General features: G+C 37.5%; 1 protein-coding gene across 4 annotated transcripts in view; it reads left to right on the plus strand.

Annotated features, from left to right (window-relative positions):
• Positions 1–20,253, plus strand: part of ESRRG (estrogen related receptor gamma) — a 195,346-nt gene that overhangs the window by 118,856 nt on the left and 56,237 nt on the right. For all 4 annotated transcript variants that reach the window (XM_081942198.1, XM_081942197.1, XM_081942199.1 and 1 more), the window contains 2 exons: positions 8,063–8,173; positions 14,817–14,978. In XM_081942198.1, coding sequence (XP_081798324.1) covers positions 8,063–8,173; positions 14,817–14,978 — 273 coding nt within the window. The remainder of the gene's footprint in view (positions 1–8,062; positions 8,174–14,816; positions 14,979–20,253) is intronic.

Raw genomic sequence — 20,253 nt, forward strand, 5'->3', positions numbered from 1 at the left:
CAAGCAAAAGACATATGGGGACATCATTTTACTTACAGGTGCAAATGAAATATGCAGGAAGGATCCCACCAGGTTATTCATGAAGGAGTAAATCTACTCCCTGCCCTTAACTTTCTGACCAATCCTAATGAAGGAACTGCAGAGACTGAAAGGCAAAGGAAACTGTGATGTCCTGCCTCATTTCCCTCCTTTATGTGCACTGATCAATGAAGAATTTTTTGCTCCAGTTGGCCATGGCTGCATTATCCTGGCTGGTGGAGTGATATTGATTTTCTGGCTTGAGAACAAATTGGTATACACATGATATTTATTTTCCTAGGTTGAGGACAAATTGGTGGGCACTTGGCATTTTTTTTGTACTTTATTAAAACTAAGTTGAACATAAATAAATTATATAATGAATTAAAATCATTTAAGTTGCCTACTGCCTTTACTAGATATTTATAGTTGTTCACATATCTATGAAAGTTTTATGAGAATAATTATATTATTTAGTGCTTCATACTTTGATTTTACTATCTCTACTTTTTCTTACCTTTTCATAAACCAACCTTTGGGGAGGGGAAGGGTGCAGGTGAATTCCGTTCTAGTTACTGCTTAAATAAATTGGGCCAATAGTGGTTTATGAGTCAGTTAAGCTGTGATCTCTGTATAGGCAGAAATACAAGAGGTTGCTGTACGTAAGTATAACACATGTTCAGAGAGAAGACATGCTATTTGAAATGTATGCAATCAGACAATTCAGTAGCAAACTTTTGCTACCTGCAGCAAGTGCAGTTTTCTGGACAGAGGTTTGAACCTAGACTCTTGTAGTGGTTGCATGCATTTGGTGATCTTCTACTCATATTAATCACAAGGATCTTTTCCCCCCTTTTTGGATCCCTGGAAACATTCCAAAGCTTCTAGCTCATAAATGGGGGGGGGGAGTGCTCAGCTGCATATTATTTTCAAAGTTGATACTGAGATCCTGATTTCATGCTATCAGTACTTCACAGTTGGATTACTGTAATGAATTTTATTTCGATCTCCTCATATCTCTTGTGACTTGCTAGTAAATGGTCCAGAACTTAACTGTTAGATTTCTTTCTTTTGAGGTGTCACTAGCTTATCACTTGAATTCTTTTCAATGGAAAGACTTTTCTAGGGTCATTTGAAATCAAGACCTAGTCTTGTCCTTCAAATGACATCAATTAATTTTTAGCATCGTGGTCTCTTATCACCTCTCCCCACCAATAAAAATCAAAACCTGGAATGTTTTGACTTTCAAAATCATCCTCTCAATAGTTATTAGATTATTGTGCTTGATTTTTGTTTGTTAGAGTTCTTGATAGTTCTGAAGGAAGTTAGTTTAGACTTCTTTCAAAAGCAAAGATTTCTTTTAGAACAGGCCAAGTTCTGTTTAAATACTATAGCAATAAAACTTCTTAGGATTAAGGTTTCTTTTATGGATGACATTAAATATTACTTTTCATTTGTGGTCACTGATTGGACAAATATCCATTGGCTGTTGGTTGATTTATCATAGTGTAAGTAAAGGACGTGCAGTTGAATGGGCTCTTCACCTAGCTTCTTTAGCCAAGCTAGTATTCTTTTATGGCACATCTTAGTTAATATATGCACACAACCTCATTACCTTATGGACCTTCATTGATGTACCATTTCAGAACATGGATAAATGATTAATTACTTGCCTTTATACCCCTTCCATTTAAATGCCTCTTCAGTGTAGGAGATTAGCTTTCTAGAAAGGCTAAACTGCTTTCTAATATTCAGTTTGATAACAGCAGAGAATTCTTAAGAAGGAAATATTTTCAAATGTTTACATTTCAACTTGGGATATCAAAAAGTATTTATGGTGGTAAGAACAGAAGTTCTGCTTCAAGGGTACCCAGATTCTTTTTGAGAGAAAGAGCAGTGGGGGTCATGGGAGACTCACATCAACTTTGATAATCAACCTTAAAATTTAAGCCTAACCAGTGGTGGGGGATTCAGCCAGTTCGCATCACGTCAGGAGAACTGGTTGTTAACTTTCTGAACAATTGGTGAACTGGTTGTTGGAAGAAATCATTAGGGCAGAGAACCGGTTGTTAAATTATTTGAATCCCACCCTTCGGCATAATTATGGGTGTTGTCATCTTATTTTACTTACTTAAGCTCTAGGATTTAATATTTCAAAAATAACATCAAAACTTGAATGTTTCTGTAAAGCTTAATGTTTTAGATGTGAAATCAGCTCTTTGCATTGGTCATTAAGAAAAAAAATAATCTCTATCTTTTTTGCCTTCTGTAAGAAGAGGGAAATGGTCAGACCAGTTAGATGGTCTGAAGGAAACAATTCCACACCAACTCTCATTACTTGTTTACTCAGATCCTGCTTTCGTTTTTCTTGGGCAGTTACACCCACCTTTGGATTTAAGAATATAAGAACACCCCTGCTAGACCAGCAGTATCATTTTGTTGCTCCAGTGGCCATAAACAAGACTTGAGTTCGGTACCACTTTCCTGATCATGCTCTGTAATACTGAAGGCACTGTAAACCCATCATGGCTAGTGGCCATTAGTAGCTTGACCTCTCTTTTTATATCATCCAATTACATTGGAATTAGCTGAAGGCTCTGATAAATAGTGTCTGAAATCACATCTGGACAGTGAAAGGCTGATTACTCTGTACAGTTTAGATTAATATTCTTATTTCTACATAATATTGTAGGTCAGGAAAAAAAAATCCAATTTCAGCCCTAGAATACAGGAATCCCTGAATGTATCCATTATAGCATCAAAAACCTCGTGAAGAGGTTTGTTAAGGATCTGTTGGGAAATGGTCTGTCTCATTTATGATGATTCTTAACATAGTTTAATATTGCACTGGATTACTGTATAAAGCAATTAATTAAGTTTTGGTTGCTCATATTTGCTTTTTTGAAATGAATTTAACAGCTGGCCAGTAGTGGCAAAAATATTTACCAATGGGATTCAGGCAAGCTATATAAAGTAGTTCTGAAATTCTAGAGATAGCTCCAGCTATGCTTTATCATCCTAAGTAAATGGGTAATTAGAACTGGGTGTAAAACTGAAATCTTAGTGCTTGCTTGTTAATAATTCAGTGGTTGTAAATTTTGGACCTGATAAATTTTGGTCGTCTGGATAATAAAAGGATTTATTTTATTTCATGAGTAATGACTTTCCTTTAATTACATTAAAGAGGAGATAATGGCAATTCTCCATGCTTAAGGCAACATTGTTATTTGTCCTTTTCCCCCTCATATTAAAACATTCATTTAATCTTGTCCAGGAATAAAATGTTGGAGGCCTGTCAGCATTAGTTTTATAGATAACTCTTCTTTTAAAAAAAGATATTGGGTATCATAAGGCTCAAGGGCTGCCTTGCCAGACTCATTTATTTCCATTTACCTTTTGTCAGCATTGCAGATGGAAGACATTCAATTAAATAATGTCACCTGTTACTTGTGATCTAATTTGTATTGTAAATGGCACAGATTAGAATGCCAAGCTTCATGTGCCCCCAACTTTTTGAAATTATGTAGAACAGTAATCCCTTTGGAAATGTTAGAAAAAGTGTGCATATGAGAAGAATCGTTACTTATGCACAATGTGTTCCAAGGTCCTTGTCAGGGCTTCTAAGATCAAATCTATCCTGCTTATTTTTCCATCCATGCTTCAAGCAAGTTATCTTGGCAGGAACAGCCCTTCCATTAGGAAGAGTTGAATAACCACCGTTCACAGCAGATCCTACAAGTGTCTGTGGAGTGCAATAGTAGCAGCCCCACACCAACTCTTCCTCTGCATTAGTGAACATCCCTAAGCTGCCCCTTTGTGTTTAGTTGGAAAATGGCTACTCTCCTAGTAGCGGGATTGAAGAAGGTTTTTGCAGCTAATCTACTGAATTTGGCTAATACTGACAAGTTGAACAGGTTAATATTTGGATGAGAAACCACTGAAAATACCATGGGTGTACCACTAAACTAGGAGCTTGAAAATAACATCCCAAATATTCCATTGTTTTATACAATGTATATGGCTACCCATCTTTTATATGAACTCTGGGAAGCTAATAACAATCAGTGAACAAAAATACAAAACTTCTAGAAACTAAATAGAAAGCAGAATTAAAACAAATTATTATAACATCTTATAATAAGTTCACAGCACATATTGTTAAGTTAAGAACATGGGTGGTAAAATGATTTTACTCTCTTTCTCTCCTTGTAAAACAAATGTGATTGGGATGAAGAAGAGGCATCCTCTCCATTTCAGGGAACTAAATAGCATGGCGTAGCTTTGATATTAAATCCAGTATCAGTATCGTGCCTTATTTTTCCAAGAACATCTGATTTTCATGTTTGTTCTCTGCAATATTATAGTGAATCTTCTTTCACTTTAAAAGTTGCTTATCCCAATGGTTAGGTCTTGAAGTCAATTTCAATCTTCGTTGGATTATGAGTACTTTTTCCTTGTTCCAAAAATATCATTTTTCTCCTCTGAACATTATATTTTGTACATAGACACGTTCATGGACACACTTCACATTTTTATACTGCCCTTACTAATAGACTTCGGACTGTAGATAGCTATCTAGAGACAGAAACCGACTTCCGTTTTGCTAATTGTTAATTCAGCAGTAGAGCAGGAAAGCTTTAACATTATCTGTAGCTTTTATCCTTTTTGATGACTTAGGATTCAATTTCCAAAAAATTGCCCTGCTGTTAGATATGCACTTTTTGTAACTTCATTGCTTCTTAGCTTTACCTGTATTTAGCTTTATCGTTGCAGAGCTGAATAATTTCAGACCCATTTAATATGTCAAATTTTTGAATTTATTCATTAATTAATCAAATTTATATGACCACCCATCTCACAGGAAGTGACTCCGGGTGGTCTATTATATGAATAATATTATTCATTATTATTTTTTGACAAACAAAAATATTTTTAATGTATTGAAATTGGTATTTTCATTTGAGTTTAATAAAACCAGGGAAGGAAATTGTTTTTGTTGCTCAGGTATTTCGACTTGCCTATGGACATCCTTTTATCAAGATTAATTGCTTTTTTGACCTTTGCCTTTTTTGATCAGTGATGCAATTTTTTTCTTTTATCTTGGTTTTTCCAAGCATCAGGCCCAGTCTGCAGGAATCTTGCCTTTGTATTATGTGTCCAAATATTTAAGCTTTAGATTCACTTTTTGTAATTTTTTTAAGCAACCTGGATTTACTTCATATTATACTGGCTGAAGTCCAAAATATTTTCTCAAACATTACAGTTCAAAAATTTTGTTCATTTTGGATGGTTCAGTCCAAAGGCTGCAAGGGTTTTTAGCTACATTTTTCTGTAATGTGTTAGCAGTAAAGCATTCATGTGATCAATAAAGCAAAAATAGACATTTATTTATTTCCTAGATTTATATTCTCCAAAAAGCAGTACATGTAATGCTTGTTGCTCCCATTATTTTCCATAAGTGGCATACTTTAAGATTTTTTTAAAAAAAAATTCATTTAAAGTGTTAATTAACTTTACCTAGCATTTTTTATTCTTAAATTAACAATGTTATCTTATTCTCTTATATGGGACAATGTTTCTAATGAAAGATTGCTGTAATGTTCCTCCTTTTATCTTTTAAAGTATTACTCATTTGGGTTATATTTGTTTGTATATTGCCTTTGCTAATCTTACCTAAACTTTAGTTATGACATTCAATGTCATAACACTTGCCATATGTATGAAATGCAATTTTATACTGTTCAAAGTATCACTCCTATGCTCCAATAAATACTATTCCAAAATATTGGATATAATTTTAAAAATATTATTTCTATTCTGTACTATTTCTGCTGTTTAATTATTTGAAATGCTCTGTTTTTGGAAATTGCAATGTGGCCAATTCTAAAAAGGTACTTGACCAAAGACATTGTTATCAGCAGTGACGTGCAGTCAGGGGAGGCAGGGGAGGCGGAGCCTCACCGCTCTCATCATGAAAATAAAAAAAAATTACTCCGGGAAGCCGTGAAAGTGGCTGGGAGAGGCGCGTGGCTTGGTTTAGCCTCCCTGGACATCAGCAGCAGCCCCAAGTATGCCGATCTCGCCTTTTTTTGCCTCGGGCGAACCCGGGATCCTTGCAAGGGAAATGGGACCACGTGTGCAGGAGGCTCCTCAGCTCCAGCCTCAATCAGCGCAGCCGCGGTCCCCTTCATGTTGATTTAGGAAGGAGAGGAATGGAACCACGTGTGCAGGGAAAGGGATCACAGCTGCACTAATCTGAGGCTGTGCGCTGCTGAGGAGCCGCTTGCACACATTTTCCCATTCCCCTTGCAAGGATCGTGGGCTCGCCAGATGCAAAAAATGCCTAGGTAACAACGTCAGTGCTAGAAGGGGGGGTGGAAAGGAGGAGAAAGGAGAAGTTTCTCTTCTCAGAAATGTTTTTTAAGTGGAGCTGCGGCAGCCTGCCTGCCTCTTTCTGACATTTCTGAGAAGAAAAACTTCTCCTTTCTCCTCCTTCCCCCCCCCCCCCCGCCTCTAGCACTGACGTTGTTACCTAGGCATTTTTTGCATCTGGCGAGCCCACGATCCTTGCAAGGGGAATGGGAAAATGTGTGCAAGTGGCTCCTCAGCAGCGCACAGCCTCAGATTAGCGCAGCTGTGATTCCCTTTCCCTGCACACGTGGTTCCATTCCTCTCCTTCCTAAATCAACATGAAGGGGACCGCGGCTACGCTGATGGAGGCTGGAGCTGAGGAGCCGCCTGAACGCGTGGTCCCATTCCCCTTGCAAGGATCGTGGGCTCGCCAGATGCAAAAAATGCCTAGGTAACAACTTCAGTGCTAGAAGGGGGGGTGGAAAGGAGGAGAAAGGAGAAGTTTCTCTTCTCAGAAATGTTTTTTAAGTGGAGCTGCGGCAGCCTGCCTGCCTCTTTCTGACATTTCTGAGAAGAGAAACTTCTCCTTTCTCCTCCTTTCCCGCCCCCCCCCCCCCGCCTCTAGCACTGACGTTGTTACCTAGGCATTTTTTGCATCTGGCGAGCCCACGATCCTTGCAAGGGGAATGGGAAAATGTGTGCAAGCGGCTCCTCAGCAGCGCACAGCCTCAGATTAGCGTAGCTGTGATTCCCTTTCCCTGCACACGTGGTTCCATTCCTCTCCTTCCTAAATCAACATGAAGGGGACCGCGGCTACGCTGATTGAGGCTGGAGCTGAGGAGCCGCCTGAACGCGTGGTCCCATTCCCCTTGCAAGGATCGTGGGCTCGCCAGATGCAAAAAATGCCTAGGTAACAACTTCAGTGCTAGAAGAGGGGGGTGGAAAGGAGGAGAAAGGAGTAGTTTCTCTTCTCAGAAATGTTTTTTAAGTGGAGCTGCGGCAGCCTGCCTGCCTCTTTCTGACATTTCTGAGAAAAGAAACTTCTCTGTTTGGGCTGCGCGCGTGCGTTCGGAGAAACCACGCGGTTTGATGACGTCACCAACCTCACCAGTCATGAGCAACCACGCGGTTTGATGACGTCACCAGCCTCACCAGTCATAAACATCACCGCACGTCACTGGTTATCAGTCTTCCAACATTTCCCAGACTCTCAGAGCCAACTTGTCACAGTTTTCTGTTGTTCTTATCATAACCATTATGAGACAACCAAAACAGAAACCACCAGTGGAACTGCCCCCATTCTCCTATGCTTATGCTGTGCCTCTTTTCACTATGGGAAGAACAAGCAGGACTGCCTGCAAAATAAAAACACCCAGACACTACCATGGTTTAGAACTTGCAGATAAGAAACATACCCTGCATTAAGGAAGGGAGTAGAGTTGAGAGTAGAGTTCTCAAATGGGAAATTGATGCACTTTCCTGACATTTCACATTGAAAATCAATGAACGTTCCATGTTTACAATGTATTCCACCCCTTTTGATGCTTTTTCAGTGGGAAATTGAGATTGTAATTTAATAGGGAGTGAACTGAAATTTTGGCTTATTTATTGAAAATTTTAAAATAATTGCACAAAGTATTTCAGTTGTGTTAAACCTTTCTTTTTCTTTCTTTTCTTTTTTTTTCATGTTTAGGAGTGCGCTTAGACAGAGTACGTGGTGGTCGCCAGAAGTACAAGCGCAGAATAGATGCAGAAAATAGTCCATACCTGAATCCTCAACTAGTCCAGCCTGCCAAAAAGCCATGTAAGTACTTAGGAAGGCAGTGTAACCTTTGATGTCATCAATCCATGAAAGAATAGAAACAAAATAGCATACTGTCTTGAATAAATGATTTTGTCCAGTATTTTTATCACCTTGTTCCTTTTTCAGAATAGCTGAAGAAAATACGCTTTGAGGGTAAGAGTTTCATAATGCCCAATTTATGCTATACAAATTTTACATTTCCAGGTGATCTTTGTTTTCACTGGTAGATAAAATGGGTTGTGCTAGGATCATTAGTTCATTGAAGCTTCTAGTCTCAGATTTTACAAGAGTGAAATGTTGTAGTTTTCACTAACTAGATGAATTTGACTGCTCAACCTCTCAATGAAAATGCATTAGGAGCCTCATTAATTTATAGCAATAGAAGGTTGAAACACTACCTGTATTTCAATAAAACAGCAACGTGCTACAACTATAAAATATATTAAGGTAGAGTTTATTCATGTGCGTAGTTAAAACAGGTATGAGTTTTCTTACATCCAAATGGTACTTAAAAAGCAAGATCTAAACTGAAATTAAAGATTTTGCAAATTATGCAAATTCATGCATGCTAATTCCCTAGAGAAAATGTAATAACACTCCATGGTATAAAAATCAATTGTGTATCCTGTACCAAGAGGAATTGGCAATAAATGCAAATTCTTTCATATGGTACTTGCAAGCTGGCTTCCATTAAGTCAGGGGTGTCCAAACTTGGGAACTTTAAGACTTGTGGTCTTCAACTCCCAGAATTCCCCAGCCGGCATGGCTGGCTGGGGAATTCTGGGAGTTGAAGACCACAAGTCTTAAAGTTCCCAAGTTTGGACACCCCTGCATTAAGTAGTGGCACAAACCACTGGGATACAAAGGCCCTATTTGAGACAAATGTAATAAAGGGTTTTAAATGCTGCACTGAAGGCCCTTACCTGGTTGCACATTGTTTTTCACCTGCCATTCCCCAGCACGGGACTCTGCTGGATACAATACGCATGAGCCATATGGAGACCTGGAAAGCAAATAAATAGGTTCTGAACTGTAAGTGAAAGGGCATTTTAGCGATGTCAGAGGAAAAACAAACCAGTTTTACATAAAATTAAGGCTTAAGTGAACATATGGCATCGTTTCATTTTGCCTTTCCAAAAATCATTATGCTGATTATACTTTCAATTGTCCAATCTGGCATCTTCCACACAGTCCACATAAGCTGTTTCTACCCCTCTGTAAATACAATATAAGGTTGCATTAAGCAGATTCTGCGCATTATAATAAAAAAAAACTTTCTGATAATACAATAAAATTCAATGAACTCTAGTGTTTAATTTCATTAGAGGTTTAGATTTTTCTGGATGCACAGATTGCCAGCTTTTTATTTATTTTATCTTGTGCCATTGATTTGAATTGCTGACAGCTCGGCCATGCACACACAATTAAGCCTATTTAGCACAGACTTCTGTTAATGCTGCCGGATTGAAAATGTAGGAGATTGAAAGAGTGCAATACAGAAGTGAGAAATCCTGAGAAAGGCACGCTGTAATGAGCAAGCACTGTCTAAAGAATATCACTACCCTTTTTTTGCAACTCCTATTAATTTCAAATGATATCTTTTCTGTAGGTCCGTTGGAATTAACAGAGAGACAGTATGTTGTGTTATATGTAAAAAAGTAACTAGTACAATTCCAATTTGCTATGAAGATAGGCTAGTTTACAGCTTTTCACATAACAGTGTCAGGGATTCCTAATCTCTACCCCCCACCCCCACCCTTTGCAATGAAATAGAAGCACAAACTTTTGTGGAATCAACTTCTTGCAAAAATATAACAGAGGAAACAGTAAAATGGCTTTTAAGAAATAAGTAGAGATTTTTCTGCATTCTGGCACAGGTTGTTTTTTTGTTTGTTTGTTTGTTTGGGGTTTTTTGTGGGTTTTTTGTGTTTTTTTTGTGTTTTTTGCTAATGTATTATGAAAAGTAGGTAGATAAAGGTAAAGGAGTCCCTGTGGATTTTACTCCACTAGTTGTTGCTGACTATAGGAAGCAGTGCTCATCTCTGTTTGAGTCAGTGAGCCAGTGCTTTTCCTAAGACATTTCTGTGGTCATGTTGCCATCATGGAGTGCTGTCACCTTCCTACCAAACTAGTACCAATTTATCTACTTGCATTTGCATGCTTTCAAATTGCATTAGATGGGCAGGAGCTGGCGTGAGGACAGGAGCTCACCCCTTTGTGTGACATTCTAGTCTTGAATCTGGGCTGCCAGCTTTCCAGCTGGCAAACCTAGCATCTTAACTGCTGAACCACTGCATCGATAGAAGGTAGAGGAAACTGTTTAAAAAGCAATATTGGATAATAGGCAAATCAATTACAGTAATAAACATATCTCCATTAGTATATATGTTGTTATTTATTATTTGTTTATTACATTTGTTTGCTGTCCATCTTGCCACACATTTTTCCCAATCAAAATTTAATACTATGGTGGAAAACTCTCTATTAGTTTTCAGAAACTGCTGAAATGCCATTATCTATAAATCATATAAATATTCACCATTAATCAATTTTGAAAATGGTAGTATGTTGGGATGGGATGGGATATTTATTTTTTTGCCAGAGTTGAGACATAAGAACATCTACCTCCTAGGCTTTTTAAATCATATGATTAAAACCATTTTTTAAATTGCCTGTTCTGTTAATATGAATATAGGATCTGCAAGAGGTAGAATATACCCTCAGTTTTAACCAGCCCTTTTCCATTACATCTCCCACATCAACAGCATTCACAAGTGATGCATTACGGACTTAGAGTTCCTCTTGTCATTTCAAAGAAGCCCTTATTATTAATAATAAAACATGTTTGATGCAATGCCTTGCAATTGGCTTTTGCATTTGTTTTATGAAGGACTGACATACCTCACCTTTCTGACATACACATTTGTAAAATGCTGGAGACAAATAGATCAGAACTCCAGAATAAATTACACCACAGAATATTAAAAAAAAAAAACATTTTGGAATGAGCTTTGTCACTTTAAAAAAAATGAACTGCAATTTCTAAACATAGTTGAACTTTATTGCTGAACCTGGTGGAAACCTCCACATGTAAGTTGTTTGTGAAATCAGTTAAATAGTTGGAGAACTTTGCTTAACTTGTTTTTTTTCCAATTATTAAAAACACAAAGATGATCGCAGTTCGTGTGCAATGCTGAACACAATCAGCAATTGTGCTTTGTTTTCACCAAGCTGTGAATGTTTTCAATATATGGTATTTATAATGGTTAATATAAATACCGTGGTGTCACAGTGGTTAGAATGCAGTACTGCAGGCTACTTCTGCTGATCACCGGCTGCCAGCAGTTTGGCACTTTGGGTCTCACTGGCTCAAGGTTGACTCAGCCTTTCATCCTTGCAAGGTCGGTAAAATGAGGACTCAGAGTTTTGGGGGAAATAGGCTGACTCTGTAAACCACTTAGAGAGGGCTGTAAAGCACTATGAAGTGGTATATAAGTCTAAGTGCTATTGCTATTGCTACCTATTTAATTATATTTGTTATAAACGTTCAGATTTCAAAGAGTAGAATTCAAGTGTGAGAGAAATTATAGTTTATTTTCCCCCAGGTTTCTCATCTTGATCAGGAGATTAGAGTTCATGTGTATATTTGCTCAACCAGAATTGTGCATACATGAATTTAGGTGTTTCAATGACTTTTAGAATGATTTTATTTTATGTTTTTCCTGCGGATCTTGAATATATTATCTGTTCATAAAGTTATATTCTCTCCCCTTTTCCCCTTTAAAGTTGAAAAAAATATATTTATAAAATATTGCCATAAAAAGTTGTTCAGAAACTGCAGTGTTCCTTTTAAAATCAAATATTTGCATGACATGAGTAACAGAATAATAGATTTGGAAGGGACCTTGGATGTCTTCTAATCCAATCCTAGTTTTTCTCAATCAGGAAACACTATACCATTTCAGACAAATCATTGTCCAATTTCTTCTCAAAAACCTCCAGTGTTGAAGCACCACAATCTGTGGAGACAAGTTGTTCCACTGATTAATTCTTCTAACAGGAAATTCCTTCTTAGTTCTAGGTTGTTTCTCTTCTTGATTAGTTTCTATCCTTTGCTTCTTGTCTTGCCTTCAAGTGCTTTGGAGAATAGCTCGACTCCCTCTTCTTTGTGGCAACTATTGAGATATTGGAACACTGCTATCATGATACCCCTAGTCTTTTTTTTTTTTTCATTAAATGAGACATACCCAATTCCTGCAACTATTTTTCCTGTTTTTCCTCAAGTCCCCTAATCATTTTTGTTGCTCTTCTCTGTACTTTTTCTAGAGTCTCAGCATCTTTTTTTATATTGTGGTGACAAAACTGGATACAATATTCACAGTGGGATATTACCAAGGCATTATAAAGTGGTATTAGCACTTCATGGGATTTTGATTCTATCCCTCTATTAATGCATCTTAGACTGTGTGGGATTTTTTGGCAGCTGCAGCAACACTGCTGGCTCATATTTAAATCATTGTCCACTAGGACTCCAAAATCTCTCTCACAGTTACTACTATTGAGCCAGGTACCACCAATTCTATACCTGCCATTTGGTTTTTCTTGCATAAATGTAGGACCTTACTTTTCTCTACATTGAATTTCATTTTGTTAAAAGTGAAATCATGTGCATCATGCAAATGATATTATGGTATGCAGAATTTAATTTGGTTCCTGTATGTAATATTCAGGCTAATTGTACGATTTTCTAAAGTTAGTGTGTATGCCCCCCCCCCCCCAAGATTGGTGGAGCTGTATTCTATTGGTTCATTTGTACAGCTATGTATACATTAGGTAGCAATAGCTCTTCGGGTGTCAATGATCTATAGCTTTTCCTACATTTACCTTTATGTCTAAAAAGATCTGAATATTATGAGTTGTACCATGATGGTTCTTTTCAGACTTTTCTAACAACAGAAGAACATCCCTGACTAATCAAATTCATCTAGGAAGTTCAGAAACAAGACATCAGCCTTCTCCCACTAGCTAGCTAGCAACAAATATTTTAGATTTATAGCTGGTGATTCAGACTATTTCTAAGGTAAACAGCTCTCAAGGGTATCGTCTAATACCTACTGATAAACTTAACCTCTATTAATTTTTAAAATTTGCTTTTAGAAAGTATCAGAATTGGTAGGCATTATCAGATTCCATAGGGTTAAAATATGGACTTCTGGTATCTGAATAGAAGAACCATCAAGAATCTTCCCCTTGGTTTTTTTCCCCACATAACACCTTGTTGAAAATGAATTTTTAAGTCAGCTGATCACATTATTAGCCATGCGTTCCTGAAGGATTATGATTATAACAACTTTCACTACCTTTTCCTGATCAAATATGGGATGCTGAATGAATGAAAGGGGAGGATTGGTTGAATGGTTGACTCTGTAATGGTGTCCACTTGGTATATCATTAATTTTAGCTCCTCTTATATGATAATAATAATGTCTTCTGTTCATAGTATGATAATGATCACAAATCATGTATATTTACATAATTTGGCTGTAGTTTTTTCCTACACTTTTCAAAATAAAAGATGTTTATTAAAAATGCAACTGAGCAAAAGAATAGGGGCTGTATAATATGGCAAACAGAATTCTACACATTAGGTAAAATCTAGTTTTAGTGATAGAAAATGCTAATTGGAGGCAGTTACGGCAAATTATAGAGTTCAGCTTTTTCATTTCTATCTGATTTATCACTCTTATTCCATATGGAAAAGCATGTAAGGTAATTCTCGATTCACAACAGTCCATTTAGTGACCATTCAAAGTTACAACGGCACTGAAAAAAAGTGGCTTAGGACCATTTTTCACGATTATGGCCATTGCAGCATTCCATTGTCATGTGAACAAAATTCAGATGCTTGGCAATATTTATGATAGTTGCAGCTCCCAGGATCATGTGATTCTCTTTTGTGACCTTCTGACAAGCAAAGTCAATGGAAAAACCAGATTCATTTAACAACCATCTTACTAACTTAACAACTGCAGTGATTCACTTAAAAATTGCAGAAAGATAGGTAATAAAAGAGGGCAAAATTCACTGAACAAATGTTTCACTTAGCAACAGAAAGGATCATAAATTGAGGGCTACCTGTAATTTCAAATGTCCCAAATAGACTACATTTTCTTGAATGTCCAGCCTAATGTGGTGGCAAGATTTCCTAGATCAAAATGTTCTTAGAATATTCTTGGATGAGCTTGCAGTTAAAAATTCTGATTTTTTTTAATCCAATCATCACAAATTTAATTCTTGAATTTCTTGTAACTGTGGCTTTTGTTAACAAGCAACCTTTCTGTCTTACTGATGAGCAGTGTTGGGTATGTTTGAGTAGGAGGATGGAGGGGTTGCATATTGCACAAGCCCCAATTTATTTGTTTCATTCATAGAATTGCAACATTTTCCATCTTCATAATCCCACTCTTTAGACTGGATTTACTTTTGCTGCAACTTCATTATATTGTTGGCTCTTGTTCAACTTGTTATCCACTAAAGTACCCAGATCTTTTACTGTAAGGAGAGAGTCAATTCCCATTTTGTTACAGCAGCAGTTGTGGTTGTTACAAAAGAAGAGTAACCAACGTTTTATCTGTCTTTACAGATAACAAGATTGTCTCCCATTTGCTGGTGGCTGAACCAGAGAAGATCTATGCCATGCCCGATCCCACTGTGCCTGACAGTGACATCAAGGCTCTCACCACACTCTGTGATTTGGCAGACAGAGAACTGGTGGTCATTATTGGATGGGCTAAACATATTCCAGGTACATGCTGTATATCTTACTCAAATGCTATTTTTATCATTTTTATGACATTATTTTTCAGTCTATGCTTTTGCTATTTCAGAATGGCTTGAACATGGCTTGCAAATTCTGTAAATAATTATTACAACAAATGGGATTGTAAATATGACTTCAAAGATACCGTGTTTTCCCGAAAATATGACATGTCCTGATAATAAGGCCATGCCATATTTTTCTGGTGGACAAAAATATAAGCCCTCCCCTGCAAATAAGCCCCCTGGATAACCCCCACCTTCGGCCAGGCAGACCGCCGCTCACCAACCTAGCAGTTTCCCAAAGGTGCCAAGCCGCAAGAACCAGGGGGAAGGCAAAAGTGATCACATTGCTTGGTGCCTTCGGGATACTGCTAGGTTGGTGAGCAGTGCTGTGCCCAGCTGAAGAGGGGGGGTTGCCAGGCGGCTGCTCTCTTCCGAGCGGGCTCCCAAAGAGCCGGGCACAGCCTCAGGGGCGAATGGCTATGTTGCGCTGTTGCAGCAGAGCAACACAACAGCCATGAAGTGACCACGCTCATTAGCAGCCACCTGGCAAACCCCCTTTCCAGCCAAGCACAGCACCATTCACTGACCTAGGGGTATCACCAAGCCGTGTGAGCGCCTGTTCGCTGTAGCCCGGCTCCCGTGGCTTGGCGTCTTCGAAATGCCAGTGAATAGCGCTCTGCATGGCTGGAGAGGGGGGTTGCTCTGCTGGCAGCTGGCCCACAACCATAAAGCATACACCCAGAGCGGCCACTGCTGGAAGACTTGGTTTGGAAGCCGCTAAAAAAGCCATGCTGGGATGGCGGTGGTGGTGGCGGCGGCAGCAGCGGAGGTGCCCTGGCTCTGCAGGGAGAGTTGGGCCAGGGCATCGTGAGGCTGGGAGGCGTGTGAGCGAGACCGGAACAACCTTGCGCAACCCCCCTCTCCAGCCCTGCAACCCCAAAACAATAAACTCCCCCTCATAATAAGGCCCAAGCCATATTTTGTGATTAAAAAGAAAATAAGACCCTGTCTTATTTTCGGGGAAACACGGTAGGTCTAAGGTGCCCCATATTTCTGTCCCTTGTGTGCCATTATGCACTTGGTCTACCTGCTATATAAGTTTTCCCACTGATCTCTACCTCCAAAGATAAAATCCTATTCCTGGATACTGTAGTTCTCAATACATACAATAAGAAAGGCCATTTGACTTCTTCTGTGTATGAGGTTCTTTATACTGTTATATGCTCCCTGTTATATCCATGGATTTTTTTTTGGGGGGGGGGGGAATCTAGAGGTATCTAGCCAACAGATGGCCTTTTTAAAAGCAACATCTAGTAAAAGTGCACTTGAATGTTGAAGTATTAAAGTGGATTCCTCCAGCTTATCCCACCATGTTATTTCCACCACTTGCAAGAGAGTGAAGCTAGTTACAACTGTCCTGCTCACACATTGATACAACATATTGTTGATACTTCTGTATGAAGAATAGTATGAAAAAGGAAGGAACTTAAAATATTCTTATTTAATTTTGAAAAAAAAAATAAGCGGGGGTAACTTTAACTGCCACAATGGGGATTTTTTTGCCACTTGAACATTCCAAAGTATGTTAGAGATTTGTAAATGTGCACGTGTAAGAAAAAAAAATGTCCTCTTTCCATTAGCTGCCTTCACTAGAATTGTGGATGGGGTCTATTGCAAACAGACCCCATCCACACACAGACAAGGCACAGACAGGCGCATGCTGATACTTTAGCTCTGATTTGGGATATCCTCCCCCTCCCCCCGAGTATTGAAAGCCTGCATAGATATTATAGCTTTCCATTCCCTTAACTGCTTAGTGAATTAATAGACCAGACAGTTTGCAGAGCTGTCATTTTTTCCCCCTTTTCAAAGATCTTAAATTCAGGAGGTGAGAAGACGTAGAATGAAATACCTACTCATGCCCTATCTAGATGGAAGGCTGTATTTGTGCATTTCACTCGGTGCCCTAAAATAGCTATATTGCTCTACTTCCATCTCTTCAGATTGTTCTTTTAAAGAAAAAGGCAACCTTAATTTTATGATAAGGTTAATCTATAGTGAAGCAGTTTTGACTTTGTTCAAACTTTACCTGATGTCTAGCCCACTTTCAGAGCAATCATCTTCCCACTCAGAGCTGGTTCAAGGCTTCTTGCAGGTCAAGACAAAGCAGCAGAGGGCACTGTTGGTGAGCTTGCTTTTGAACCAACCAGAGAGTCTGTTCATTGTTTGTTGCCATGAGCATGGAGTTCCTTTGATCCACTGAGGGTTCAGAATTCAGTATACTAAATACTCCTATGATTCAGAAGCACTCCGACCCAAAAGGTTGTGGTTTCCATTATAAACCTGGTTGAGCTTTTCAAGTCCATAGAAGATTAGACCCTTTTCTTGTTCTACCACCCGCCCCACTTGGAAAGGGAATGCAAGAAAGGACTTTTTTTGGGGTGGTTGCTATCAGGTTTTGCAGCTAACTGCCAAGGCAGCCTAGTTGAGTTCCCTCTCTGTTATCCTTCTGCAAGCAGGCAATAAAATAAAATTAATTTAATTTAAAAATCAGGTAGGCCTTTGGGAGATAAGTTAGACTGACTGTTAATGTCAGGTTTAATTTATTGGGCATGGTCTGTTTTACTGATACATTTTAACTGTATCTTTACTTACAAAGATTTTGTCCTTGTGCAAAGGTGTAATCAAAATTCCTGTGATTGCTGCTTCTATAAGGATTTTTGCAATAACTTTGTCATCTTCTTTGATTTGCAAGCAATCCCCGATTTTTCAGAATTTTTTATTAGCTATTTATTTGTGGACCAGAATTCTATATTTTAATTGGAATATTTCTTTGGTCTACTTGTCAAGCATTTCAGGAAGAATGAAGTGAATTTAAATAGAATAAAAATATGTTTGTTAAGGGCTATATTACTTAATTTTATTGGAATTTTATTGCTATTGTTTTTGTTGTCTATTGAAGATACGAAGTGACTAGTACAGCTAAATTGTTTTTTTACATCTATTGGTGCGGGATGTGTGTGTCCTTTCCATATGCATTGCCCACTTAATTCCAACCTGTTCCAGAAAATAAAAGCACTATTTGGGATAGGAAAGGAAGAACTTGTAAGTGTTATTAATATTTGAAAAAAAGAAAAAAGAAAAGAAAAACAAATCTTGTCTGGAGTAAAAAGTTGCTCACATGCTGGATACAATTTAAAATTAATCTACTAATTTTGATTTGATTTCTGGGGACAGAACATATAGACAATGTTATGTCATGTAGACAATGTCATGTAGACAGTAACACTAATGCTTTTCTTAGCCATATGACCTACTTATGTGGCATTCCTTGTTATATGGCTTACCTTGACTAGACACTTAGCATAGGATGTCCATCCCATGCTCTCAGATCAAGGGTACTTCATGGATGAGAAATTTCCTCTGGGAAAATGCATGCTCTATTGTATGATTCTTTAATTAGTTAGAGAAAAATCCACAGAAACTGGCATGTAAATAGTTCTCATTCATTTAGGGTAATTGTATTAACTTTAGAATTTCAGTACATAACTGATAATTTTGCATGTAGCTTTGCTTCTGATACTTTTTTGTTTATTTGTTTGTTTTCTCTTTTGGGCTATCTAAATGCTGATCTAGTTAGCTGCCCTTCCCACTGAAATGTAAACAATATAAAATAGAATTCTCACTTATTTTAATTATTTTCTGAAACCAAATACTAAACAATTATTAATATACATCTAAATCCTAATTTGGTGGGATGGAAACAGCTCTGAGCTGCTCCATGTTTTGTTCAGAAATTTAGTTGTTGAGAGTTTGCTTCACCAATGGCTTATAAACGAGCTTTTGAATCATGAGCAATGTTTTTTCTGGTACAGTTAACTTATTTCTGTCTCCTTAAACTAGTTTGTCTTTATGCTTTGAATGCTACAGTAATTTCTTTAATCAAATTGATGGAAGCCCCTTTCCCAGCCCACACTGAAACCAATTTATTGGTCATGATACACCAGCTATGTTACTAACAGACGTAACGAACTGTCAGGCAATATCGCAGTGAAGCTAATTTGAAGTCATTAGGTGTGCAGCGTTCAGGCAACAATTTGTTACAGTGGTTAGGAACACAGCTGACATTTCTGAATGGCTTTGTTCAGAGTAGGTCTAGATGAGCCCAAGCAAATTGTAAACTAATTTAAACATCACTCTGTATTATACTAGCTACTTTGTCTTACACTGGTTGTTAATAAAGCACCCCAGATTAAGTCAAAGCTAGTTAAATAGGTGAGTTTGAGTTTCAACTCTAGACAATGCCTACATCGGTCTTACCAATAATTAGGCATTCTCCTTAGAGGCCAGTCAATAACACATTTTGGGGATTGCAAAATATATTTATCAATTTGATTTATATTGTGAATACAATACAAGGCTATGATTTGCCTCTAGGAATAGAAGAAAGTAACTGAAAGACAGAAGAGATCCACAGCATCGCTTTACAGTTGTCAGTGATTTGTTGCCTGATTTAGACACTCTCCACTACATATTGGGAATCAGAAATAGTTTTGAGCTGTTGAGGAATATTTAAACAGCAGGCCAGTTTTGCTGAAATTAAAAAATAATGAAAAGCTGTCTGGATTTTTTAAAAATAACAAAAGAAAACAAAATAATTTGACTATGTATGTTTGTATATATGTAAGCATATATGCATGTGTGTGTATACACATATACACACACATATATATGGATGTTTTCTATATGAAATATATTTTCAAAATGTTTCACAGTCATATACTTCACAAAAACACCCTCTTTCATCATTTATTAAGAAATTTGCATATTGCTGTTTAAGTAACAGCAATTTGTTGTTGTAAGTAAGGGTGTTTAACAATATGGCAAAAAGTATACACATATATTCTTAGGTGTACCTAATGTGTTGAGATAACATTGCTAATTTTTATGATAAAAATGAATCTGTTCTATTCTATACATAATGATGTTTTTTTATAAATAATACCAAGTTCAGCAGAACCTATTTGTAGATATTTCGTAGATATACGAAAATATAAGATTGGAGCTAAAGGTATTTAATAGGGTTTCATTTGTAATTAATTATATCTAAAGGATTCTGACTTTAAAATTTTGAACTTAGAAGAAATATCTGTATCCCATAAAAATTTCATCTACTTTTGAAGTTTGGAACATAGTGCTGAACATTTTGAATGATTATTTCAAGTTTATTATTTGATCTTATTAAATATGTGTCCGTC

This window comes from Natrix helvetica (assembly GCF_964273705.1).
Source record: "Natrix helvetica genome assembly, chromosome: 2".
Taxonomy (NCBI): Eukaryota; Metazoa; Chordata; class Lepidosauria; order Squamata; family Natricidae; genus Natrix; species Natrix helvetica.